Below are 27,433 nucleotides of genomic sequence, written 5' to 3'. Positions count from 1 at the left end.
TAATGCTATAATTGTGTAATGCGAATTCACCATTGATCTTTGCCCATTCCACTAATGGGATGAGTCTTTTGTCTATAGAAGGGATACCATGGATTAAGGGCTGTATATTTGTTTATTACATTTGCATCCTGCTGTCCATCCAGGAAGATCAAGATGGCATACATTTTCTCCGCAAAGCTCTTAGGAGTTGAGATCAGGCTTGGAGAACATGGGTCCAGCTACACCAGTGGTTCTCAACCTTTTTTTAACCAAGGAACACTTTGATCAAGGACCACTCTCCTACATCAGTACCAAAAGGGTAGCGAATCAGTTGTTGGTCAACTTTAGATTCAGTTTGGTTATTTGGGGTATTGATTCAGAAAATTGCATTGGATACACCATATCATCTCTAGTTTCTGATGGAGAACATATTCCATCCAGTAGTCGCCACCTGTTCGCCCACAGAAAACCACAGAAAAATTTAGCATTGCTACAGCATTTGCACATTTTACAACATTTATCATACATTTTAAACTGCTTTTAGTTCTGCTGTTTAGCAGAAATCAAAATATGATTGTTACATATGGACTCACAGAAGAAATAAGGATGTTACTTTCCTTTATGGGTTAAAGTATCATCTTGCTCAGGTTCTTATACTTTCTGGGTCTGGGTATTCATTTATTTATTTGTCCAAAATATGATATAGTTGTGGATTATCATGAGTTACATCTTCTATTCTTATTTTGATTTCACTGAAACTAGTTCCATTGATTTCAGTGACATTTTCAGCAATTTCAGTTATTCATTGATTTATTAACTCATTTGATGATTCAGTGATTTCAAGAATGCTTTGGGCCAAACTTGAATTGACTTGCAGATGGTCTTGTATTATCTTGTTGGCCTTTAAAAATAAGGAAAAGTCACCTTTGAGGAGGAGAAAGAGGAGTAAGGGGAGAATTATTGGTTTGTTAGGTACAATAGCTTCATATATTTTAATAATGTTTTGCTTTCCACTGGTCCCATTCATTTGACTCAAAATCACACCAATCAAGCAATTGATATATTGGAAAAGCAATAGATGGTTCTGGCACAAACGTCTGCATTCTGGCTTGGTATTTCAAATAATAAATTATACTTGTCTGGCAGGAGCCCAAAACAAGCTAGAACATTCTAATTCACGACAGATAATCGATTAAGCTTGAATTTGTTTCTCCATCTAGGAGATGGATTGTCATAGTGGGTAGAAAGGGAAGGAGATTAGTTTTGAGTAATGAAATTATTCACAGATCAACATTTCAACTGAAAAAGAGTTGTTTGGTTAACCAAGTATAAAGGGGCACTGGAAACAAGAATGGTTGAATAAGGTAGAAGATGATAGGAAAAGAGGAAGATTGCATCACAGGTAGATAGGCTCAAAGTTGTTAAATTAATGCGGTTTGACACCACTTTACCTGTTGTGACTAATTTGTATGGAATCCTGGGAATTGTAGTTTGGAGAGGCACTAACACTCTTTCGACCTCATCAGACCAGGAAAGGGGGTACGTTTTGGTGGCACGCAGCAGTTTCTCTATAGTTTTACGATGGAGCCTGTTGGCTCCCATCCGAAGATGCAGAACTACTTCCGGCAGGGCTCAATCGTAAAACTATAGAGGAACCAGTGCCCTCCACCACGGCAACATGGGAGGCTTTCTGTGTTCAGTTGGAGTCAGTGGGGGAAAGCCAGCCAGTGTACGCTTCCCCCCACGGAATAAAGTGGAGGGAAGCCAAGCGATGCAGGGTGTCGGGATCCCCACACCAGGCACCACCAGATTTGCCATGATGCATGGCGATTCTGGCAGACCTGATGAGGTGCTTTGACAGAAAAGGCTAAAGACCTTGTAAAACTACACCCGCATGATTCTACATCATTAAACTATGGCAGTGAAAGTGGTGTCAAACTGTCTTAATTCTAGAGTGTAGATGCACTCTTAGTCAAGGAAGCCATGGCCCTGATTCTGCAAGATCTCAGCAGGGCTGTTCGACACATTGGTATGTAGGTCTCTTATTATTAGAGTCGCCATAAGTCAAAGCTGACTTGACAGCAATTAACAACTGGAAACATGATCTAAAAGAATTTGAAAAGCTGTTCACTGTTGCATCATTCTATATAATTAAACAGATAGTTCTGGGTTTACAGTTGTTTTTTTAAAAAATATAAGCAGATGCTATTCAAATTTGGAGAGGCTTACTTTTCTGCTAGATTTTCCTTAACCAGTGTCATCATTTTTAATTATTTTCTCCAGCTGGCTAGCCTCTACAACAGATGGTTAATATATTTGTCAACATTTTTGTTTTTCTAAAAGCTCTGTAGACTGAACTTAATGGATACACTCTAGTAGTTACTCAAACAAAGTAAAATATTTTCTTTGAAACAGCTGCTTATGCCTTGATAACAAATATAGGCCTGCCTTTGCCAGAGGAAATGGTTGCTGTAGTTGGAGATTCGACTTATGACGAATCTAAGGCAACCTTATGATGAGGTTTTCTTGGCAAGATTTGTTCAGAAGGGGTTGCCTTTATTTTCCTCTGAGGCTGAGAGAATGTGGCCTGCCAGTGGGTTTCCGTGGTCAAGCAGGGTTTCAAACCCTATTCTCTTGAGTGATAGTCCAGTGCTCAAACCACTACCCTAACTGGCTGGTATAGTCAATAAATGTGATAATAAAAAGATGACTGTGGTATATTTTCTCGCTGTGTTTGTGTGAATTTCTTGAGGACCTCTAGAAAGAATGCTTTCCTCCTTTCTACTCTGTTTAAAGTCTTTGTCATTCATACTCATGTTCTAAACTCATGTAGCTGTTTAGTCTGCTGGTTAGTACTAGTGCTGCATAGATGGCAAGTCTGATGGGTTCCGGGACAGAGGTTGACATCCAAGTTTAGGCCCCTTAGATCTTCCAGGGATTGTGCCTTCTGCCAAAAATGGAGAAATAATATTTATATAAATAGTCATGGTTTTAGTTTCTGATTTGGAAAACCCACTCCTTTTGCATTTTGAAACAATACAGGAGGGAGCCTAAGTCCAGTATAAAAGATAAATGGCTGCTCCTAAGAAGCTCCTGGTGAAGGTGGTTTACTCCTCTCTGTGGTCAGAGAAAGGTGAATCTGAAGATGTTGAGTTTTTGTACTGTGCTATGGGTGAAAAAAATCATATAGCTCCACTCCCACAATTTATTTGAAGGTTAGCAATTATGCATCCCTTCAGAGGTGATTTGATTGCAAGTCCCATCAGCCTTATTCAGTATAGCTGACAATGAGGAATACTGGGGAGTGAAGTCTAGAAACAGCTGCCAGGGTTCTTCACCTTGTTGGTCTGTCTCAAGTGCCTAGATCTGGGGAACTGGGGGTATAATTCTCCGGACTCTGATGGGCTGGATGGCTTCCCGCCCACAATGCCCAATTTTTATGATGTCTCAGAGGTGAGTATTTGAGGTTCGGTTATCTCTGAAGAGCCGTGCATTGACTGTTTTGGATCAGTGAAGCCTATCTGAAGTAATGGGTGCTCTCCTTACAGGACGTAGATTCACTGATTTGCCAACCTTCATGCCTTGCTACCTGAGACATAGTCTGTGCCTTGGCTAGGGCACCAATCCATATCTGAAGGGATCAGAATTCAGAGTCATGCCCTTTGAAATAAGGAATGCTGTTGGCACAAGAAAAACTAGTTGAGAAATGAATTAATAGGGAAGGTATTCCATAGCTCACAGACTACTTAAAAATCAACACCTCTTATAAATTGAGGTTTGTAACTAAGTTCTGGTGTGACTTCTCAACCATGATTTTGAATACATATGAGGATTTAAAGGAGGGAAGGCTGTCTTCTGATGAAAAGCAAGGGCATCCACCATAGAGACTACTTTGGCCTGAATATTCAGTATGTTAGCTCTTAATATGTAGCATTACAAAGCACACAGAAATGTTTGATTTCTTCTATATATTAATAATTTCACACACATACACAAACACAATAATCAGTATTAACAAAGCTGGCAGATAGACTAGATATCAAAGGATAGCTGCTAAGATTGGTAGTGGTTCAAAAGTATGGTTTAAGGGAATATGATTCTGAGCTAAGTATGTCTGAGTAGCACATATATGTGAGATCCCTTGTGATTCCCTAATTTTGTTCAAAATAGAGATGCCTCTAATTTTTTTAATGCAAATTTGGGAAAAGGGAATGTCTAATCAATTTTCTCAGATATATATGGGTATATGGTTTCAAATTATTTCAATATGTTTACATTGCTGAATTGTTTTAATTTGCTGTTAAATATTTAAAAATGATTTCTCATTGAAGTAATTTTTAGAATTATGTTGAAGATCATTACACTTCACTGAGATACATTTATTTACCACATTTGTACCCTGCTCTTCTTACCCCAAAGAGGACCCAGAGCGACCTCACAAATTTGATGCCATCTAATTACATATCAATAAAATAAACAAATACATTAAAAACCAAACATTTAAAAACATCAACATTAAAACATCATTAAAATCATGCAATTCCAAATGATTATCTGGGGGCGTTCCATTTGTCATTGTGTTGGTTTTGTAATCACTTATAGCACTGCTCAATACTAGCCAAAAGTTTGGTCCCAAAACTATATTTTTAGTTTTTTCCTGAAGGTCAGGAGGACAGGATACAAATATTTTGCTAAATGCTTTTTTCATTGGGTTGTATTATTTGGTGGAGCTGTCTATTGTAAACGAGTTTGACAGATCTCTACTGTGTCTGTTTCTTCTCATTTTGCAAATGTGGGTAGTATTGGAAACAGTTGTACCTCAAGTTTCTATAAGGGCCACTTTAACATTTTTATAGACTCAAGAGGGCAGCATTGCTTTGTTAGCTGAAGAAGTGTGTTTTCACTACAACCCTCACCCCATATCTTTTCACTTCATTCTCTGTTATTCTATTCTTGCCTTTTATGCCTCAAGGACACATTCTCTGTCTCTCTCTCTCTTTCTCACCTTTCTAAGTACTACTCTAAATTGTATTCGTAGTTTGGAGTGGTATTTTATTTCTACTTTACTGCACATTTCCTTTCTTCTATCTGCATTTTATAGCATGCATATGCATTTTTATCTCTTATCTTCTCAAAGGTCTTTCTGCAGTACGTTCTCTCTGAATTTAGTTTTTCCTGGATTACAAGCTTTAATATGAACATGGGTTAATTGGATGGGATGGGGGGATAATTAATGCTCACCTATGCAATCTTACACAGACGTCTGCAAAGAAGTAAATCCATATGTTCAAGGGAGCTTCCTCCTAGTAAAGTGAGCATAGATTTTAATGAGCCTGATGCCTTGCAACCTGACCCTGTATGGATACTCAGATATTATTGAATTATATGCATATATTGTATGCAATAGTATTCCCCGTAGTAACCTACGGATGTGAGAGCTGGACCATAAGGAAGGCTGAGCAAAGGAAGATAGATGCATTTGAACTGTGGTGTTGGAGGAAAATTCTGACAGTGCCTTGGACCACAAGAAGATATGACCAGTCCATACTTCAGGAAATAAAGCCCGACTGCTCATTACAGGGAAGGATATTAGAGGCAAAGATGAAGTATTTTGGCCACATCATGAGAAGACAGGAAAGCTTAGAGAAGACAATGATGCTGGGGAAAAGGAAGGAAAAAGGAAGAGGGGCCAACCAAGGGCAAGATGGATGGATGGTATCCTTGAAGTGACTAGATTGACCTTGAAGGAGCTGGGGGTGGTGACGGCCGCCAGGGAGCTCTGACGTGGGCTGGTCCGTGAGGTCACGAAGAGTCAGAAGCGACTAAACGAATAAACAACAAATGCATATCTTGTAGGGTTAATAGCTATCCACAGAGTTGTATTGGAGTACTACACTTTCAGATCAATCTATGTAAAGCCTCATTTACACTGACCATTTAATGCAGTTTGAAGCTAGCTTGAAACTGCAGTAATCAAACAACAAATTTCCTCAAAAGCATGTGAAAGAAAGCCCTTAATGTACATCAGTGCTCTGTGGTTTGTGTAATCACCACCTCGGTCTCAAACCGGTTCCAATATTTCCTATGCAATTATCTGCACAGTGCAAACACTTTAATCTGGATTTAAACTGTATTAAATGGTCAGCGCAGATGGAGCCTAAACTTCAATATCTACTATTGTCGTCGTCGTCATCGTCTTCTTCTTCTTCTTCTTCTTCTTCTTCTTCTTCTTCTTCTTCTTCTTCTTCTTCTTTGTATAGACCCTAGTTAAGTGGTGATGGAAATGTCTTTGCTACATACATAGAAGTATTAGCCACATATTCTGGAATTTACTTTTGTTAATGGATATTCTTTCCTTAATTTGGTCTTGGCATATTGAAAGGAGGGGAGGCAATGAGAATTTCCCCATAGAATGAAGGAATAGAAGAATACCGTTCTGCAAATGCACCAGAACAACAGCAAAAGTTTAGTGAAATGTTATTGGATTGTTGTGTGGAAAGAGGAACAGAGGGTATATAATCTTATGGCTTGCAGAGGTGTAGTACTTAAGTTCCCAAGAAAGGACTTAAGTACTATAGGTTTGATCCTATGTCTACCTATCTTGGTCTAAACCCCATTAAACATCATGAGCATGTACAGAATTCCACTGTACATATGTAGAGATATGAGGAGGAGGCTTTAATTGGTAAATTAAGAGAGAAGCTTTCCTATTAACTCTTTATGTAACTTATTTGTGCATACATTTGTGAAGTTTAAACTCTAGTAATGTTTAAGTAACAGACACACACACACACACAAAGAGAGAGAGAGATTGGCATATGAATATTATAGACAGAACCTGTGTGATACGTTCGGACAGGTAAAATTTGACATCACTTTACCTGCCTTGACTCAATGCGATGGAATTTTGGGAGTTGGAGTTTTGCAAGTTCTTTAGCCTTCTCTGTCAAAGAGTGCTGGTACCTCACCAAACTTCCATTCCCACAATTCTGTAGCATTGAACTGTGACAGTTAAAGTGGTGTCAAACTGCATTCATTCTGCAGTATAGATTTTTTTTTTCGTGTCAGGAGTGACTTGAGAAACTGCAAGTTGCTTCTGGTGTGAGAGAATTGGCCATCAGCAAGGACATTGCCCAGGGGATGCTCGGATATTTTGATGTTTTACCATCCTTGTGGGAGGCTTCTCTCGTGTCCTCGCATGGGGAGCTGGAGCTGAGAGAGGGAGCTCATCCACGCTCTCCCCGGATTCAAACCTGCAACCTATCGGTCTTCAGTCCTGCTGCACAAGAGTTTAACCCACTGCGCCACCGGGGGCTCCTTGCAGTATAGATGTACCTCTAGAGATAGGAAAAAGCTGTAGTAGAGGTAAGACAGTCAGCCAGGATGAAGAACTGAATAGTGTTTGGGAAGTCATGATGGATTAAATGGTTTAAGGCAGTGGTTCTCAACCTGGGGTCCCCAGATGTTTTTGGCCTTCAACTCCCAGAAATTCTAACAGCTGGTAAACTGGCTGAGGTTTCTGGGAGTTGTAGGCCAAAAACATCTGGGACCCCAGGTTGAGAACCACTGGTTTAAGGGTTGATCAAATATAGGGGGCGGGGATCCAGGTGTGTGACAGGAACCCAAGCATTTTAATTGTGGATCCTGTTAGAAGAGAGGATCTACTACAACCCACATTCTTTCTTCCCTTTTGCTTAGTTTGGTTTTTTGTAGTTTGGTTGCCAGCATTGTTAAATGAAGAAATAGTTAAATTCTGTTTACACCTTAATAAAGAGTGTTATATTGGAGTCTTGTCTGAGAACATGAGAATCACTGACTTCTATCACTTGTGATGTTGTGTTTTCCTTTTTAGAGCTGATAGATATCACCTGCACATTGCTGCTCTTGAACCCAGACTTCACTACTGCGTGGAATGTAAGGTATGTTCTGCAGATGAGCACGTAATGTCTTCTTGGACCAAGCCATAGGCCTTTTAAAGCAGTATTCAACAACCTATCAGCTGTCCTTCCAGCTGAAGTACTTTACCAAAGCTTTTAATCAGATTTCTTATCCCTGCCCTCCCCCATTATGTTACCATCTCACACACTTCACGACAGTACATTCAAGTATCAATTCACTATATCCTTCTGGTGGAAAGGATATATTTTGACGGTAGAACCATATTTGGTATTAGTCTACAATGTTTTTTCTAAATAGCAGATTTATAACATCTACCAATCGATGTGGCAAGAGAGCATGCAACATTCAGGCTTCATTATTTGAACTGTAAGGCTTTTTTCTAAGAAAATAGTTGTAGTGTATTATTAGGTGTATGCTCAGATTAAAATAATTAAAATTGTCGGTGCGTGGCACATGCATGAGTGCGTGCACATGCACACACAAAACTAGCTATGAAATCCTTCTTGCAGCTAAGCATATGGAAAGAAATTTCAATCAGTTCAGTAGACCTTAACTTTCTGATAAATAGAGCTGTAGTCTTAATCTCATTTAATCTTAGTCTCGGGAGCTCCCGGTGGCGCAATGGGTTAAAGCCTTGCTGACCGAAAGGTCGGTGGTTCGAATCTGGGGAGCAGGGTGAGCTCCTGTTTGTCAGCTCCAGCTTCTCGTGCAGGAACAGGAGAGAAGCCTCCCACATGATGCTACAACATCCAGGCATCCCCTGGGCAACATCCTTGCAGATGGCCAATTCTCTCACACCAGAAGCAATTTACAGTTTCTCAAGTTGCTCCTGACATGGAAAAAAATAACTGTTGCCTCGTTTTCCTGGCATATAAATAATGGACTGCAATCTATATATTGGCATTAATAGGAGTTTCATCAGATCTTTTTTTCTGAGTGTTTAATTTGATGTTGCTTGATTATCAAGGCCTTGCATACAGAGAACAATATTATGCAAACACAGCAATTTACCATTCCTCTCTGAATATGAATTCATATATTTAGTGGAAGTATGTCATAATTTGCATGATGTGCCAAGACATGTTTTTATAGTTGTGAACCTAACCTCTCCCCAAGCTTCCAGGCTTCCCATTCCACCTTCAGGGTTGTGGTAAGGAGGGCTTCAGAAACTCTTATTTTCATTTTTGCCACATCATCTGAATTCCAGGAATGATGGTCTGCCTGAAACAATCCTATTTCCTTTCCAACTAAGCTTTAACAAAGCTGGCTTATTTCTGTTAAATCATAGTTAAGACTAACTGCAGTTTAGGGTTCATCGCTAACATTAAATGGTGGTTATTTGAAATCCAAAGCAAATCCTTTTTGAACATCTTCTTGTGGTTTTGGTGGGGATAAGAGAGGGATGTGCACTAGGGGCTGCATGTACCCGTCTCCAATGCCTATTCTACATCCTCCACTCTTCGCTTCTGCAGTTTTTCAAGTCGCTCCTGACACGACAAAAAAAAAATCCTCCACTCACCCCAGAGTACTGCCATCACCCTCTATAAAAATGGAGATATGGAAAATGGGGTTGTGCTGTACATGGAGCAGTTGAGGCATGGCATTTGGGATTAACGTGGGCCCTCTCCACTCAACAGAATCTAATATGTGGTCAATCCCAATTTCAGTTTTTAGCTGAGAGGGAGGGAGAAATCATCCCACCTGTTCCCTAGTCACAGTCTGATGCTCAAACCATTAAGTCATGCTGGCACAATTAATTAATTGACTGTACTACACTATGAGTAAGGAAAAAAAAAACATTCATAAGGAACCAAATCTTTCATCTAACAGGATCTCCTTTTCCCTAGACTGGGAACTTTAATATTTCAGGAGCAAACTTTAATGTATTAATGTATATTAATTTTAATCCTAATTTAATGTTTGTTTTAATTGTATGTTGTTTAAGGCATTGAATAGTTGTCTGTTTGTAAGCTGTCTTGAGTCACCTTCAGGGCTGAGAAAGGCAGAGTATAAATATGGTAAATAAATAAATAAACACATAGGAATCTAAAGAAGACATTAATCATGAGTTTTGCTGTACCTAGCAAAATTCATAATAGGCACCCATTGTATCCATAAAGGGCATTTATCTAATTAAGATAAGAACTGTATTTAGGAGTATAGTTTTTCTCTTCCTCTCTCTTACCAGGTTTGTCTAGAACTGGTTTTGTAGAGGTTGAAGACCAATTAGATCAGAGAAGTTTACTAACCTTCACTAATATAAACAATATTCTTCCAGGCAATTAGATCTGAAATCCGACGGATTTTACTCTGTGATGTAACACTTGGAGACCAATTGTTCCTGGCTGTTTTTTTATTATTAGATTGCATCAGCATCTGACACTAGTAACCCTCTGCAGTCATTTGTTCCTGTTCCATTTCAAGCCATTTCTCCCTTTGTCAGATTGTTTACGATTAGATTGGCTTCCTGCCTGGAATTGGTCAGCGCCTATGCCCTCACCATTACACAGATATTCCAGCCTATATTTTACTATCTTTGTTGTGGTTTGCCTTCAAGTGATTCCTGATTTATGATGACCTTAAGGCAAACCTTTCAAAGGTGTTCTTGGCAAGATTTATTCAGAGAGGTTGCCATTGCCTTGCTCTGAGGTCAAGAGAATGTGACATGTCCAAGATCACCCAATGGGTTTCATGGCTGAGTGGAGATTCAGACTCTGTTCTCTGAAGTCATAGTTCAATACTCAGACCACTACACCACACTGACCATCACCTTTATACTTTACATTCTTTGGGCTTCAGTGGCTTAAATAATGCAAAATATTACCCAAATCAGCACTCACCCTGTAACAGGGACTAACAGTAGAATTTATGACAATAGTGGAGCCCCTGGTGGCACAATGGGTGGTTCAAAAGGTCAGCAGTTCAAATCTGGGGAGTGGGGGGAGCTCCCGTCTGTCAGCTCCAGCTTCTCATGGGGGTCATGAGAGAAGCCTCCCACAGGATGGTAAAACATCAGGGCATCCCCTGGGTAATGTCCTTGCAGATGGCCAATTCTCTCACATGAGAAGTGACTTGCAATTTCTCAAGTCGCTCCTGATATGAAAAAAAAAATGGCAATAGTAATTTCTTCCACCACACATGCGGAAGCACACGTTGATTGGTCTTATGTGGATAGATATATAGAACCTCATGATTTTAAAGCCAAAGCCTTGTAAGTAATCTTGTGCAGTGGTTCCACAAGCAAATAGCAATGAAAGGTGTTTCTGGGTTGTTTGTTTGTTTGTTTATCTATCCACTTATTAAATTTTTAGATGCTCCAGTAACAAGGCATTCTATGGATGTTCCCAAAATAAAATTTAAAAAATGCAACAATACAATAAAACACAGTGTTACAACACAGAAGAGAACAATAACAAAGCAAAGAACACAAACAGCAAAGGGGAAAAAAGTGAACGTTAACTAAGACAATTTTAAAAAGCAATCATATTTAAAAGTCCTGGGAAAGTCCTGGGAAAATGCAGACCCTTTTTATTTCTTCAAATGTGAGCTCTGACCGTTTGTTGTTCTGTTCATGTCAGAGAGGTGCAGTTTTTGTGTTCATAGATTAGCATAAATCAATTCCAATTTTCCTTCCTTCACTCAGTGAAGGTCATTTGCTTGTTCTTCCTTAATCAGATTTGCCTAATTTCTACCAGGCTCTGCTCAAGAGAGGCTCATTGTGTGTCAGCCAAACTAAGGCAGTGTACTAATACATTTCAAGTTCGAAGGGAAGAGAGGCCACAAATTTGTTCATAGAAGCATTGAAAAGTGAATGAAAGGGTATCCTTGGAATGAACTAACAAAAAAGCTGTATTAACCCTTAGCAGTGCTTGAGGGACTGTGTTTGTTTCCTAGTGAAGAATGTTTGCTAGAATTAGAGGTAGGGACTATTATGAAGAAGGAGTAGATGTTTATGCAAGAGTACTTCGTTGATCATCAAAGAGAAGAAAGTACAGTAGAGTCTCGCTTGTCCAACCTTCGCTCATCCAACGTTCTGCAGTATCCAACCCAGTCTGCATCCCACCCGGATCCACAGCTATTTCAATACATTGTGATGTTTTGGTGTTAAATTTGTAAATACAATAATTACTACATAATGTTACCGTGTATTGAACTGCTTTTTCTGTTGATCTGTTGTAAAACATGATATTTTGGTGTTTAATTTGTAAAATCATAACTTAATTTGATGTTTAATAAGCTTTTCCTTAATCCCTCCTTATTTATCCAACATTTTCGCTTATCCAACGTTCTGTCGGCCCATTTATGTTTAAGCGAGACTCTACTGTAGGTAAAAGAATATTTGAGTTCTAAATAAATCTGTGTTGGAATTGATGAAGGCAAAATTTGTAAGAAAGATCCTAACGTCACTGTGGAAGAAAAATGAGGGCCAGAATTGTTGCTGACCACAAAAGATGTTCCTTAACATATGAGCTTTTTGTGGAAAATCCTAAGCACTCTCTGTTCTTAAAATATAAAGGACCTTGTCAGATGCCACAGTCCTTGTGTAGTCCTTTTCAGCAGCTATTATGCTTGCAATCTGCTTGTTGTATGACTTTATGCTCCCATACTAGAACTTAGAATATTACCTTTTAAAGATAATATCTTACATTATTAAGAAAACTGTCCTTCAAAGTAATTTGATACAGTGTTCATGCTGTTCTTGCCGTTTTTGAAAATCATCATTGTCACTGTTTTGTCGAAGGCTTTCATGGCCGGAATCACTGGGTTGTTGTAGGTTTTTTCAGACTATATAACCATGTTCTAGAGGCATTCTCTCCTGACTTTTCACCTGCATCTATGGCAGGCATCCTCAGAGGTTGTGAGGTCTGTTGGAACTAGGAAAATTGGATTTATATATCTGTGGAATGACCAAGGTGGGAGAAAGAACTCTTGTCTGTTGGAGCTAGGTGTGAATGTTTTAACTGATCACCTTGATGAGCATTTGATAGCCTAGCAGATTTTTTGGTGTGGCTTGTTAGTGCCTGGGGGACTCTTTTGTTGAGAGGTGATTGGCTGTCCTTGATGGTTTCCTTTCTGTTGTTTTGTCACCTTTCTCATCCAGTTATTATTGTTTAGGGCTTCTTAAACATTTTCTAATCGTAACCCTTTTCCACCCAACAGTTTTTTTTTATTTGCCCCAGGTATATAGGTATATAAAATAGGCATAAAGCCCAAACATTTACTAATAATAAATCAGCGTTTGAAAGGCTTACTAAACAGGCTGATTTTCCTTTTTGTGGAATACAGCTGAAGCATTTTCTGCAGAATTCACTGTAAACACTTGGGCAGTGTAGTAATGCATTTCAAGTTCAAAGGGAAGAGAGACTACACATTTGCACGTTGTTACTGATAGATTTGTGTAAATGAATGGTGTTCAGAAAACTTTTACTGTTGCCAAATTTTCCATGACTCCAATAGTTAAGGGGACCCCATTTGAGGTAGAACCCACAGTTTAATAAGCAGTGGTTTAAGGGTCAGGTTGCATGTTCCTATTAAAACAAGATAGGTATGCAAGGTGGCAAAAAATACTTGGTTCTATTATTGCCTATACCAAGGTCCCACCTTGCTCACAGCAGTGCTAGAGCTTGACTGCTACTTCAGTGCTATTTGAAAGGAGTCTCCATTGGCATAAACTCAGAACTAGGAAGTGAAGTGATACACTGTATTCCAGAGAATCATTGAGTTGGAAGAGGCCTTGTAGGCCATCCAGTCCAACCGCTGCCAAGAAGCAGGAAAATCGCATTCAAAGCACCTATGACAGATGGCTATCCAGCCTATGTTTTAAAGCCTCCAAAGAAGGAGCCTTCAAATGACAGGCTCTTGTAACAGGTAAAAAATGTTAATTGTACAAACAGGTACTGACTTTGCTAGTAGTTGTTGCATTTAACAAAATCACTGTTGTTGAGATCCTTACCCCAAAATGTGAGAGCCAGTGAGCAGCAGCTTTGAGTGTTGGACTTGGACTCTGGAGACCAGGTTTCGATTCTGTACTTGACCATGAAACCCATTGGATGACCTTAGGTGAGTCACATACTCTCAGCCCCAGAAAACCCTGTGATGAATCAGGAATGACTTGAAGGCATACAACAACAAAATAGAAGTCTCCAAACATTATGTATTTCCAATTAGCATTGTTTCTTTTAATTTTCTGCTTCCAAGCAGTCTCTTGGAATGAGTTCTTTGTGTTAATTGGCAAGAGTACATGTAGCTCTTTAACTGTTTTCTTTTATTTCCATACATAAGCACCCTGGATTCTTTTTCACTTGTCCAGGAAGTACCCAAATAGCACATAATGATATGGGGGTTGATTCTTTAATATTATACATCCTAACATAATATTTTTTATTTCTTGCCCGCCTCTCCTCATGGCTTGAGGCAGGTTACTTACAACATTGCTAAAACACACATTTATCTGAAAACATTATTTAAAATACACATATTAAAAAACATTTACACAAAATACATATTAAAATACACAAAATAAAGATTAAACATAAGATGCAAGATTCAAATTCATCATTAAACTCCGAGTAACATTAAAATATAACATTATGTTTTATTTATTAGTTAAAATTTAAATAAATATTATCTTTTCATTGTAAGTCCCTTGATATGGCATATAGATCTGAAAAGAGTATAAACTAAGGATGGAGAAAGTGTGATTTCTGAACCCTTTAGTGCAGTGGTTCTCAACCTGTGAGTTCCTAGATGTTTTAGCTTTCAACTCCCAGAAATCCTAACAGCTGTTGAACTGCCTAGAATTTTTGGGAGTTGTAGGCCAAAACACCTAGGGACCCGCAGGTTAAGAACCACTGCTAGCAGGACCTTTTTAAAAATGTGATAGTTTTTAAAACCAAGAACAGCTCAAAAACACTGCAAAATCCAGCAGTTTTGCCCCCAGTGCCCCCACATCCATTTTTAAAAATCCATACCCAGTCATCAAGTTGACCAAAAATGAAACATGAAATGATTCACTTCTAGTTCTTTCCACTAAATGAGTGCTGTCCATGGTGGTACCTGCTCTGCATTTGTCTACCCTGATTTAAACAATAGCAAGGGTTTAAAAATAGAACAATAAAATCTCCAAATTCTTATTCTTCAGAAAAGTTGAATAATGATTTGGTATTTTAACAGATAATGTTTGATTGCTAGTATCTTAGGCAAAAACACAGCATTCAGATGGAAGACATATAGTGTATTATCTCTGTTTATTTGGTACAGGCCGGAGAGATTGTGGCTCTTTCCAAGATGTTGGAAAGAATTGCTCTCTGGTATCGCTCCCTGCTGTACAGTCCTGGCTTTAGAACCTGAGATTGTCTTAAACTGTCATTTCATATCCTCAGATTATATGTTGAAACTGAGAGATTTCTTTCCCCAATCCAGTCATCTGAAATTTTTGTATTGCTTGTCATGCCAAGGTAATGTTCTGGCGTTTAAATGATTGAATTTTCTCTGTACAGCCTTCACAGTTCCATAACACTGTGTCACTTGATGCTGTAAAAGAAGCACTGAACCGAGTTTCTTCTAAGGAATAAGTTTTGCCAGATATTTCTCTTAAGTGAATTGCACAACTGTGGAGGAGGACAAATTTTGCCCCTCTGATAGACCACAAGGTTACATTTCAGTATGTCAGAAGTGACATATTTTCATTTCTGACATTGTTTTGGCCTATTTCAGAGTGATTTAGGAGAAGCGAGAGTGTGGTAAAAGTAAATTGCCCTTTTGTGGCCTGTTTGGGGTGTTTTGGCTGGTTTTTGAGTTTTATATATACTTTATTTATACTTTTTATATACTTTAGTCATATTCCATTCTATCTCCCCGAGGGGACTCAGAATGGATTATGGGTACATATACAGCAAACATTTAATAACGTTATACAACTGAAAGAGACAGACAGTACATAAACAGAGGCAAGGCTTCCCTCTTTTCATCTCCAGCATACAGCTGTGTTCTACTTGGCCATGCGGATGTGCTTTTGTTTCATTTTCTATGCCTAGGATCCTGTCATCCATATATGCCTTTCCTGGTCGGATTTTTGCTGGCATGTTTTTCAGGGCTCCTTTTACTTCCCCGCCAACATGGTACCTATTTATCTACTTAAATTGTTGTTTTCAAACTGTTAGGTGAGCAGAAGCTGGGCTGACGGTGGGAGCTCACCCCAATCCGGGCTTGAGCAGCCCATGGGTCACACTTTGCCCATCCCTGCTGTAAAGGATGGTTTTCAGAAACAATGTTTTGTTGATGGAGTGCGATATATATATATGTATATGTATGTATGTATGTATGTAGATAGATAGATAGATAGATAGATAGATAGATAGATAGATACACACACACATATATACATACACACACATACATTTATATTCCGCCCTTCTCACCCTGAAGGGGACTCAGGAGACAGGGGACACGGCATATACACAGCAAACATTCAATGCCAGGACACAAATTCACATGCAATACATAAACATTGAAAAACATTTATCAAAATATTAAAATACACCATTTAAAACCATCCTAGTCATGTATAAGTCATTTTCATGTATAAGTCAAGGGCAGATTTTGGGACCAATGTTATGAATTCTTATATGTCCCATTGATAAATTGAGGGTAATTCCATGGAGGGGAAAAAACACTAATGCCACCTCAAGGGGCCAGCCACCACTGTAGTGATTTTCTGCCCAGGCATTCAGAAAGACCAGAAATAGTAACATGGGATGTGAGTGCTCACGTGCGCACGTGTGTAATGGTGGTGGTGGTGGTGGGGCTGAAAAAATGACCTTGGTGGGCTGGATTTGGTCTGTGGGCTGTAATTTTGGGACCCCTGCTCTAAGCGTATACATATAGGGTAGTTCTAGGAGTGATTTATGGAGTTCTCCTGCTTCATAAAATAAATAGTGCAGTCTTAGAAATACTGGAGGTGAGTCACAACTTGCATAAAAGTGCTTAAGGTGTTGAAAACCTAATGTATGTGTCTTATATTGGAAGGCTATTTTTTTGCTTGAGACACTTGCAACCCAATATTCTTCATGAATAAAGAATGCACTAAATATTTGCACATTCATTGAGACTTCATGGATTTCAATCTGTCTTTCTCCACCTCCTAGACTAATGTACAATATGAAGGCCAATGCCGTTTTTTTTCTTTTCATGTTCGTAGAGGTAATTTTTCATTTCTGAGGTACCTGCACTTCTTCACTGATAATCAGGCTGAACTCAAGAAATGGAACCATATGTAAATATTAAAACTAAGAAAAAATGCTTGCCTCTTGTAATTCAATTTATCTGTACCCTTTTTGAAAGTCAGGGTAAATGTATTGCCTTACTACACTTTTATTTTTCACATCCAAATTAAATCAGAACTACAGAGAAAAAGAATCTATAGCTTGTTTTTAAGGATAAGTGCTTTAACAGCCTGAAGCAGAATAACAAAAAGTACTTTTATCAGCCCTGCATACACAATCATGCAAAAGCATTTCCTTTTTATTATATTCTATTTTAAGCTTCCACAGAAGTACACCAATACAGAGCTGCACAATATATTGTTAAAAATCTAAATTTTATTATTTTTATTATTACTGTTTTGCATAATTCTAGTTCTACGGTTTTGAATCTATCTTCTTTCTGAAAAGTTTATAATATAATATTCAAGGGGTAGCATCAACTCTTCAGCCATTTGAAGAAGGTTGGAAAGGCAGCATCATTTATTTTTCTGTCTAAAAATGTTTCCTTGTAGGAAAATGTATAGAAGGCATATGCACATAGTATCAGCACATGCATTGTTTTCTCCATATAATATGTGACACATACATACTCAGTGTCTGTAACTTAAAGTTTTTTTAAAAAATATCTGTATGCATCACTAATGAATCTTTATGTAGAGGTCACATTTTAGGGACATTCTGATTTCTGTATATAGAAGATCGCTACATCTAATGCAGCCCATTAGAAAAATATGATGGGTGGAAGGAATCAATGTAGTTTTTATTGTTTAGGAGTCTGCTTAGACAAAATAAGTAAGACTTAATTTTATTTTAATTAAGAAAAGGAAAGTATAATCCCTGTGTGTGTTCACAATAACTTAACCTAGAAGGAGTGTGTCATACTATCTGGAGAACCTGCTTGAGAAAGGTCTCTCTGCAACTTTTGTTTTGAAATCTGCCAGGATTGTATGTGTGCATGGCAAGAATTAAGAATTTAATCCTAATTTTAATTAATCTAATATTTAACAGAGCACATGAATTGGTAATTTGATTATGTGGAAGGAAAAACTCAAAAGATTGTGAAAAACCTATATGCCATTGGTGGCAATATTTCTACTGTGAATACTGTGGCATTTATGAAATGTTTACTATTCATTGAATTTGGTACTTCTTTGTCTTGGATTGTACAGTTTACTTTTTGTGGCTTTTGCCATATAGCTATAAATTAAATTTATAGTTGAGTCTCTATCAATGTTTAAATGATATTAATTAGTTAATATCATGTGTAATAAAAGTGTGTTGTGCTAACAGTCATCAATAAATGTGTATCTTGTATAGCTCATCATTTTCTGTTTTGCAGGAAAGAATTAATATTATCTGGCACTTTAAACCCAGTTAAAGATTTACATCTTGGGAAACTGGCACTAACTAAGTTTCCAAAAAGTCCAGAAACATGGATTCACAGGTTTGTCTCCCTCTATATTTATTATGTATAAATATTCAAAGACATATCTATCTTAGTTGGGATCAGCATGCAAAGGGATCTTGTAGCACCCTTGAGAATAACTGGGAACAAAAAATTGTTAGCGTAACCTTTTGTAGTGTTTCATCATATGCATGTAGTGAAGTGCCTAGGGACAGACATTTATATTTAGGAATGAGCAGATTGTGTATGTGAATAACAACAGGAATGCCTGGGAAGAAAGATCATTCCTAAATCCAAGGTGATTAAATAGCTATATGAATTATGGAGTTATTGGACTGGCAACCAGAACGGAGATGTAGTAAATGGCCAAGAGAGCCTTGATGAGACTGGGATGCTAAATAGTGTTATAATATGAGTCATGTGCCTAGAAATCATTCTCTGTTTAATGCCCTGTCAATGGACTGGAATGTGTAGGTATATTCCAGTTCTGCTGCTTCCCATTCCAATCCTCCTTTATAGTTTTTTTTTTGTTCCAGAACTACCGTTCTAAGATCTGAGATGGCATGTCAAAAAAGATTCAATTGTTCTGCAGCTGTTTTTTTTATGTATTTCTATTCCTAATGCCTGAATTATGTTTGTCTATTACCTTATTTTTCTCAGTCTCAAAGGTGCTACAAAATCCATTAGTATTCATATAGATATGAATACATATGTACATACACACATACATATAAAGATAGTCCCTAAGTTACAAACATCTGTCTTACATTTTACTCCTCATTACAACAGGAAGCGAGAGAAAATCTACTCACTTCTGTAAGGGTTATCATGGAGAAAAGGTCCCTCTACCACCAATCCTTGTTTCCACAGCAAGCCAACATTTTCAAAATCCAGTTATCACAGTGATTGAAAGTGGGGTGAAATCTGCCAGCCAAGGGAAACCTCGTAGCAGCACAGCCACCCGCACACCTGCTGGGAAGTTATCTTGCTGACAGCAGCTGAGGAAGGCCTCATAGCTCTCACCAGCAGACTTGCAGGTGGATGAAGGCTCACCCACCCATGTAACTTTTCCCTCAGAGAAGAACTGCCCCCCCCCCCAATTGCCTCTTCCCTCCCAGTTCCAGAGGCCTGCTGTGGCTCAGTCAATCCTCCATAGCTTGGAGGGAAGTCTCCTTGCATAATAGTCACATTGGTGAACTGAGGGTGCAACTATTATGTGAATAATTTGAAAGTACCAAACTCGGGACACAAAGGGGGGGGGGCATGACTTATTATGCAGTAGACACTTATGCAGTGAAATATGGTGCATGTATGTATGTAGAAGTTGTATATCTTGACAGATATTTGTTTTTCCATTCTGAGATTTGGGTGACAGATCCTACTTGTTGTCAAATGGGATTGCTACCTGGCTACATCCTGTTCTTGTAGAAACTACTGCCCAGGATGTTGTATTGAAAATAAGTGTTCTATAATGCATATATCTTTATGCTGATAGCAAGTACCTCAATAAGAAATGTTGAGATGATAATGGAGACTAATTGAAACCATAAACTGCATGTTGAAGTAATAAAAGGCAAAATTGAGGACAGAAATTTGTTAGAAAAGTTGCTGAAGCTAAAATATAACGTTTCATAATATTGTTATAAACATTTGTGGTGTGACCACACTTAGCCTTTATGTATATTTTTGGCCATTTCAGAAAGAACTGCCTAAAGCAAGGATGGGGGAATATGTAGCTATAAAGATATTCTTAGACTATGCTGCTTAGACTAGAGCAGTGGTTCCCAACCTTTTTTCACCAGGGACCACTTTGATCAGGGACCACTCTCCAACATTAGTACCAAAAGAGTTACAAATCAGCTTTTGGTCAACTTTAGATTTGGTTTGGTTATTTGGGATGCTAATTCAGAAATTTGTATTGGCTAGACCACATCAGCTCTAGTTTCTGATACAGAATATATGACATCCAGTGGTTGTCATCTGCTCACCAATAGAAAAATATATTTAATAATCTAGAGCTGATGTGGTCTATCCAAGGGGGGAGGCTGGTCAGCGACAGGGAAGGAGTGGCAGGCACACAAAGGAAAAGGAAATAAAATAAACAAAGAGGGCAGATACTTGCAGACCAGATTTTCATCCTTGCAGCCCACTGGTGGTCCGCAGCCCACAGGTTAAGAACCACTGGACTAGAGTCATAGTCCCACAATGTATTTGTGGCCATGCGTGATCCTTTGGAGCCATGCATGAATTAGCATCAGCATTGAAAAGCTATAGAGAAAGTTAAGTATGCAGAAAAGCTTATCTCACTTCTGCATTATTTACAATTTAAAATATTAATTAAAAATATCTGGAGTGTGTGGAACGTCATTAGAGTAATTTGGACAATCCGATCCCAGTTTAATAAATAGCGTGCATGAATCTTGTATATCCATATGCGCCTCCTTTGCCCAGACTACTTACTTGTCAATGACATTTTTTCTAGGTTGATTGGCACTATATTCACATAATGTTTGAGACTTCAAAGTCTCTTCCTTTCTACTATTAGCAGCATGGGATCATTCTGGGTTTTGCTTGCTTGCTTTAGTTTTGTTTTAAGAACAAGTCACTGAAGACAACTGTTTTTGCTACATTTAAGAAATGGCAAAATTAAGAAGTCACAATTTTCTTTTAAATGGCAGCTATAATAAGAAATAACTGTTTTAGGTTTAGATGTGAGGTGGACAACAAGTAATTATTTCAGGAAGGTCTGTGGTTACTGTTTCATGTGAGTAGCAAAACACACATGAAAGACAAAGCGGGAAGTTAACTATTACCTCAGATTTTGGAAACCAACCTTAAGCTACAATTTGTGTTGCAAAAAGAAAAGTGAATTAGCAATCAAAGGGGTCTGTGTGGAGACACAAAGCTTGTGTGCGTCCTAACATATTAAGTCTAGCACATGTTCATGTGAATAGAGCCAGTGGTAATGAAAGTGGTCCAGGAGGTTAGGACCAATCCTTCAAAAAGAAACAATAGTTCAGAATGTATTTTACAAGCCTTTTCCTCAAACAATAGGAACTACTGTTTGAAATAACTTATTGAAGCAACTCAAAGAAACATTTCTCTGCCTAAAATATTTTAAACTATTGATGAGTTATTGCTGTAAGATTACTGTATTTCTTTTCTCCATTTTGAGAAATCCTTCTTGCTCTGAATGAAAAGCTAACGTAGCAGAATAACAAGCAGAAAAAAAGAAATGTGTTCACTTTCTTAAATTGGCTTTTGCACTCTTAACTCTCTATGCTGCTTAACCAGACGATGGGTGCTGCAACAACTAATTCAGGAAAACTCCTTGCCCACTCTTGTGACTAAAGGGAATGTGGAAATAGCACCCACGGAAAGAGTACAGCGCTTAGTGAAAGAAGAAATGGATGTTTGCTGTGAAGCTGCTGGGAGATATCCAAGTAATTATAATGCCTGGTCTCATCGCATCTGGGTTTTACAGAACTTGGCAAAGCTCAGTACCAAGGTATGGTATAGTTGGGAACAGAAGGTCTGCAGTTTAACCTTGTACAAAACATTTTGGAATATTGGGAAATGTATTTATTTCACTAGTATTATAGTATAAATGGAAATGATAATACAATATAAAGATCTTTGCAATTGAATTTCCCTTGTAGAGCTTTGAAGAAGATGAGAAAGAAATGAATGCAAACTATTATACGGATTCATAGAAAGCGTAGGACAGTCTGGCAATTGCAAAGAGCACTAAGCAACAATATCAGTTGATTTGGATGTATAAATAATAAGAATCATCATCATCATCTTTATTTGTATCCCGCCCTCTCATACATTTTCCCCTCATACATTTTCCCTTTTCCTTTTGTTTCCTCCTTCTTTCCCTCCTTTTTTCTTCCCCCTTCCTTCCTTTCCCCTTTTCTCTTTCTTCTTTCCCTCCCTTCCTCTCTTCTGTCACTTAGCCGCAGCCAATCTTCTTCAATCCCTTTTTTCCCAGTCATATGAGAGAGGGCCACTTCACCTAGACACAGCCAATCTGCTTTGTTCCTTTTCTTTCCTTCAGTTCTGGACCTGACAGGGGACGGGGTTTTTTTTTAGTTCAAACTCCTTAATTATTTTAAGTTGGCTAATGAAGTGTATGTATGCCAAGTCTGGTCTAGATCCATCAAGCCATGAAGGTACCTTTTTGGTACAAACCAACCAGCATACATTCATACATATTTTGACTTAGAATCATGGAGTTGGAAGAGACCTCATAGGCTATCCAGTCCAATCCCCTGCCAAGAAGCAGGAAAATCACATTCAGAGCACCCTCGACAGATGGCCACCGGGCCTCTGTTTGAAAGCCTCCAATGAAGGAGTCTCCACCACACTCCGGGACAGAGAGTTCCCCTGCTGAACAGCTCTCAGAATTAGGAAGTTCTTTCTAATGTTCAGGTGGAATCTCCTTTTTTGTAGTTTGAAGCCATTCTTCCCCGTCCTAGTCTCCAGACCAGCAGAAAACAAGCCTGCTCCCTCCTCCCTATGACTTCCTCTCACATACTTATACGTGGCCATCATGTCTCCTCTCAGCCTTCTCTTCTTCAAGCTAAACATGCCCATCTCTTTAAGCTGCTCCTCATAGGGCTTGTTCTCCAGACCCTTGATCATTTTAGTTGCTCTCCTCTGGACAAATTCCAGCTTGTCAACATCTCCCTTCAATTGTGGTGCCCAGAATTGGACACAGTATTTCAGGTGTGGTCTGATCAAGGCAGAATAGAGAGGTAGCATGACTTCCCTAGACCAGGCATGCTCAAATTGCGGCCCTCCAGCTGTTTGGGCCTTCAACTCCAAAAATTCCTGACAATTGAACAAGCTCGTTGAGGCTTCTGGGAGTTGGAGGCCCAAGCAGCTGGAGGGCTGCAGTTGGAGGATGCCTGATCTAGACGCTATACTCCGATTTATGCAGGCCAAAATCCCATTGGCTTTTTAGCTGCTCCATCACATTTTTGGCTCATGTTTAACTTGTTGTTCACGAGGACTCCAAGATCTTTTTCATACGTACTCCTGTCAAGCCAGGTATTCCCCATTCTGTATCTTTGCATTTCATTTTTTCTGCCTAAGTGGAGTATCTTGAATAGCTTTATATCTATAGATTATTATATATAGATTATATATCATCATCATATTTGTATCCCACTTTGCTCTCTCAGAACTGAGACCAAAAACAGCTCACAACCATATAATTAAAAACCTACAAAATATAAATATTAAAATAGAATTAGATCTGCTACAAACCATAAAACTCTGTGGTTAGAATAAAAGAAACAATACAGTACAACAAATGATTAAATACTCTGATTCTTTGACTTTCTGCTGCCTATATTCTCAAAAGACGTACACAGTGTTAAAATGCAAATCATGTATTAGTATAGGTTCAAAGAGATCAAACAGTTTAGAAACACCATAGTGGTATTTATAAGTGCCTTTCAAATATCTAAGGACATTCTCAGCTCAGCTTATGCTGGTTTAATGAATTAGCACGACATCAAACAACCAGAACATGGCTAACTGGCTTTAAGACTGCCTTATCAACAGGAGCAGGAATGCCAGATTGAAAAGCAGCTGGGTCCACCCCCTTCAGGGCGGTCCTCGGGGGGTGTTCTCTAAAATGGATTATTCAAGCAATTTGAAGGCTGCTGTACCTGCCCCAATCTAAGCTGTAAAAGGACAATATTCACATGACTTTCACATTGCAATTTCTCATCTGTGAAAGCAGGTTTGGTGCCTTGGTTTTACGCAGCCCTGTTGACCTTCCCTGAAGCTGTGCTTGACTCTGCATTCTTTCATCTCCACAATTGTCTGCTGCCCGGCATGAGTTTTTCCAATGGAAGGGTGCTGAGTATGCAAACTGTGTCTAGTTCCTTGCAGAGAATTCATTTTAACAAGCAGCCTGCCTCCTTCTCCCTCCCCCTTACTGTCTCGTTACCTGAGAAACTTTAAGAACATTGAGGACATTTTAATAATATCCAGAAAGTATGTCACGGACCCAAGAAAAAGCCAGGCAGCACTAGCAGCCTCTGTCATTTGATTCCCCAATAAAAAGAGTGTGTAGGGAAAAATGTTGAGAGAGAGGGAGAGCACAAAGACTTTTCCATCCATCATTTAGCAAAGTATGTTTTCAGCTCGGCTTTGAAAAGGAAAACTTTTACTGAAATTGCTTTAAGGTTTAATCCAGGGTGACAACGTACACTAGAGTTTAAATCATATTGCCTTTGCTTTACTTTGGGAGGTTCATATATAGTTTCTGACAAGACGGCTCACTACATAGTAGTCTAGAAATCCAGGTTATAAAAATAGTATGAGTGCCTGTCAGTTGCTATTCCTAACTTACAGCAGTTTCAGAATATCAGCAATTCTTTTTACATGCATTTTTAAAAAATGTAGGTCCATATATTTAAGTCCACTTGACCTAATAAAGACTGAATAAATTATTTTGGGGGGCTACAGCTCTCATAATTTAAAAGTATAGTCATGGTCATGCTAGTTGGTGGGACTCTGAATGTTATATCTTGAAAATAAACTTTCCAAACTTTTAATTGTGATACTCATTCACAACCTTTAGGTAAAGGTTACCCCTGACATTAAGTCTAGTTGTGTCCAACTCTGGAGGGTGGTGCTCATCTCCATTTCTAAGCCGAAGAGCTGGCATTGTCCATAGACACCTCCAAGGTCATGTGGCCAGCATGACTGCATGGAGCACTGTTAACTTCCCGCAGAAGCAGTACCTATTGATCTACTCACATTTGGATGTTTTCAAACTTCTAGGTTGGCAGAAGATGGGCCTGACAGTGGGAGCTCACACCGCTCCCTGAGTTTGAACTGCCAATCTTTCGGTCAGCAAGTTCAGCAGCTCAGTGGTTTAACCCACTATGCCACCATGGGGCCCATCCTAATGTTTAGCAGGCCAAATCTTTCGGTCAGCAAGTTCAGCAGCTCAGTGGTTTAACCCACTATGCCACCATGGGGCCCATCCTAATGTTTAGCAGGCCAAATTTTATTGGGGTGACTTTCTCAACTTTACACGTTATCCTACAGATGTCATGGAGTGCATTTCCCATCTTCCCCATCAGCAGCTTGTCCATGACACATCTGGAGGGGAACAGGAAAATTGTGTACATATACTGGGGATCTCAGTCTTCCCCATTTCCATTTCTGTAAACTTGCAAAGGATCACCGATGACTATCCATGGAATCAAAGATTTCACTCTCAAGTGTTTGAGATTTCCTTTTGACCCAACCAACAAAGAATGTGAACATAAAAGGAAGATAAAATGTTCTATCATTGAATGTGTTTCAGACTCTCCAGGATACAAGGATTCAGAAAAAGCAGTCAACCTTCATCTCTTAGTGGAAATTTATATAGTTTCAGAGGACACGGTTTTCAAAGGAGACTGTTATGTGCATATATGTGTGTGTTTTTAAAAAGCTATGTGCCCTGACTGTAGGGTGCATTTCTTTTTGAAGAGATACTTTGTGAGTCTGGTCATTCTTCCTTGGTGTTAGAACCCTTCCTCTAAAACATTATATTATTAACCATCCTCGGTTGCCTCTTGGATCAGTGTGGTTTGGTCAGAATTGCAGTTTGTAGTTGCATGTGACCGTTCTTATTTTCTGCTAAGTGCTAGCTGCCATGCTGGAACTTCTAGGGCCTGTGAGGGTTTTAGATCATGAATAACAAGCAATAATATATGCAAAAAAAAACCCACAGATTTTACTCTTCCTGCTGTGGGTTTTTTAAAAATACAACTTTTTTCTCTCTCTGCTTCTTAACAATTCTAGATTTCCCACAGACTCTTATCCATTTTACAATTGGTGACTCAACACTTTAGAAACAAAGAACTGTGGGATCCAACAGTTCAGAATAAAATATACTACTCTGGTATCCAATAATTCAGGATAAGAGATTCTAAAGGAGAACAAAAGTGAGGTGGTGGCTTTAATCTTATTTTCATGAGTAGTTTAATTTTACTGCCTAATTTTCATTTTCAGATTCTTCTTGATGAACTTTCTTCCACTAAACATTGGGTCTCCATGCATGTTTCAGACCATAGTGGATTCCACTACCGCCAGTTTTTATTAAAGTCATTAATTTGTAGAACTGGGACTGACTGTAGCGTGCAATTGCACAACCAGCCAGCCAATCCGCAAGTACCCAGTGTTCCAAAAGAGGAAGAAAACACTGATGCAGAAGCTGCCTGCGTGGAAGAACAGCAGTCAGATCACCCGCTTCTTATAAAGGAAGAAGTAGAGCTCTGTACAGATTTGATTAATACTTTCCCAGGCCATGAAACCCTTTGGTGTCACAGGTAAGGAAATGTATACATGAATATGGGGGTCAAAAGGGTCAGTAACCACTAATATGCAATGCATTTCTCCAACTTATACACCAAAATACTGATGGTTGGTGGTGATAGCAAAGAAAACACCAAGAACTGTACAATAGACCCTACAGATGGCTTGTGTCATGTAACTGCTTTATAATGAATTGGAATTATCATTTGTAACTATTTTGCTAGGTAAACTATTGAACTTCTACCTTCTGGCTAAAACGTTTCAGAAGTAGCTATAGGTAAAAGCAATATAAAATCTTTCAGAAATGTCAACTACAAAATTATTTGTAACAACGTAAATTGTAAATAAATAATAATAATAACAATAATAATAATAACAAATAAACTTTATTTATACCCCGACACCATCTCCCCCAACGGGGACTCAGGGCAGCTTACATAAGGCCAAGCCCAAACAACAAATTACAATAAAATAAAATGCAAATTACAATAAAATAAACAACATATACAATAAACAATATACACAAAACATTAAAAAAGCAGTAAACAAACACAGT

The 27,433-nt window shown here is 38.6% G+C and overlaps 1 protein-coding gene across 1 annotated transcript in view; it reads left to right on the top strand.

Annotated features, from left to right (window-relative positions):
- PTAR1 (protein prenyltransferase alpha subunit repeat containing 1) overlaps positions 1 to 27,433 on the top strand; it is a 56,294-nt gene that overhangs the window by 17,380 nt on the left and 11,481 nt on the right. Inside the window, exons 3-6 of the mRNA XM_060762219.2 lie at positions 7,832 to 7,898; positions 18,481 to 18,585; positions 21,841 to 22,054; positions 26,575 to 26,891. Of these exons, the coding sequence (XP_060618202.2) occupies positions 7,832 to 7,898; positions 18,481 to 18,585; positions 21,841 to 22,054; positions 26,575 to 26,891 (703 nt within the window). The remainder of the gene's footprint in view (positions 1 to 7,831; positions 7,899 to 18,480; positions 18,586 to 21,840; positions 22,055 to 26,574; positions 26,892 to 27,433) is intronic.

The sequence above is a fragment of the Anolis sagrei genome, chromosome 2 (assembly GCF_037176765.1).
Source record: "Anolis sagrei isolate rAnoSag1 chromosome 2, rAnoSag1.mat, whole genome shotgun sequence".
Taxonomy (NCBI): Eukaryota; Metazoa; Chordata; class Lepidosauria; order Squamata; family Dactyloidae; genus Anolis; species Anolis sagrei.
This window is presented reverse-complemented; position numbering and strand designations above follow the sequence as displayed.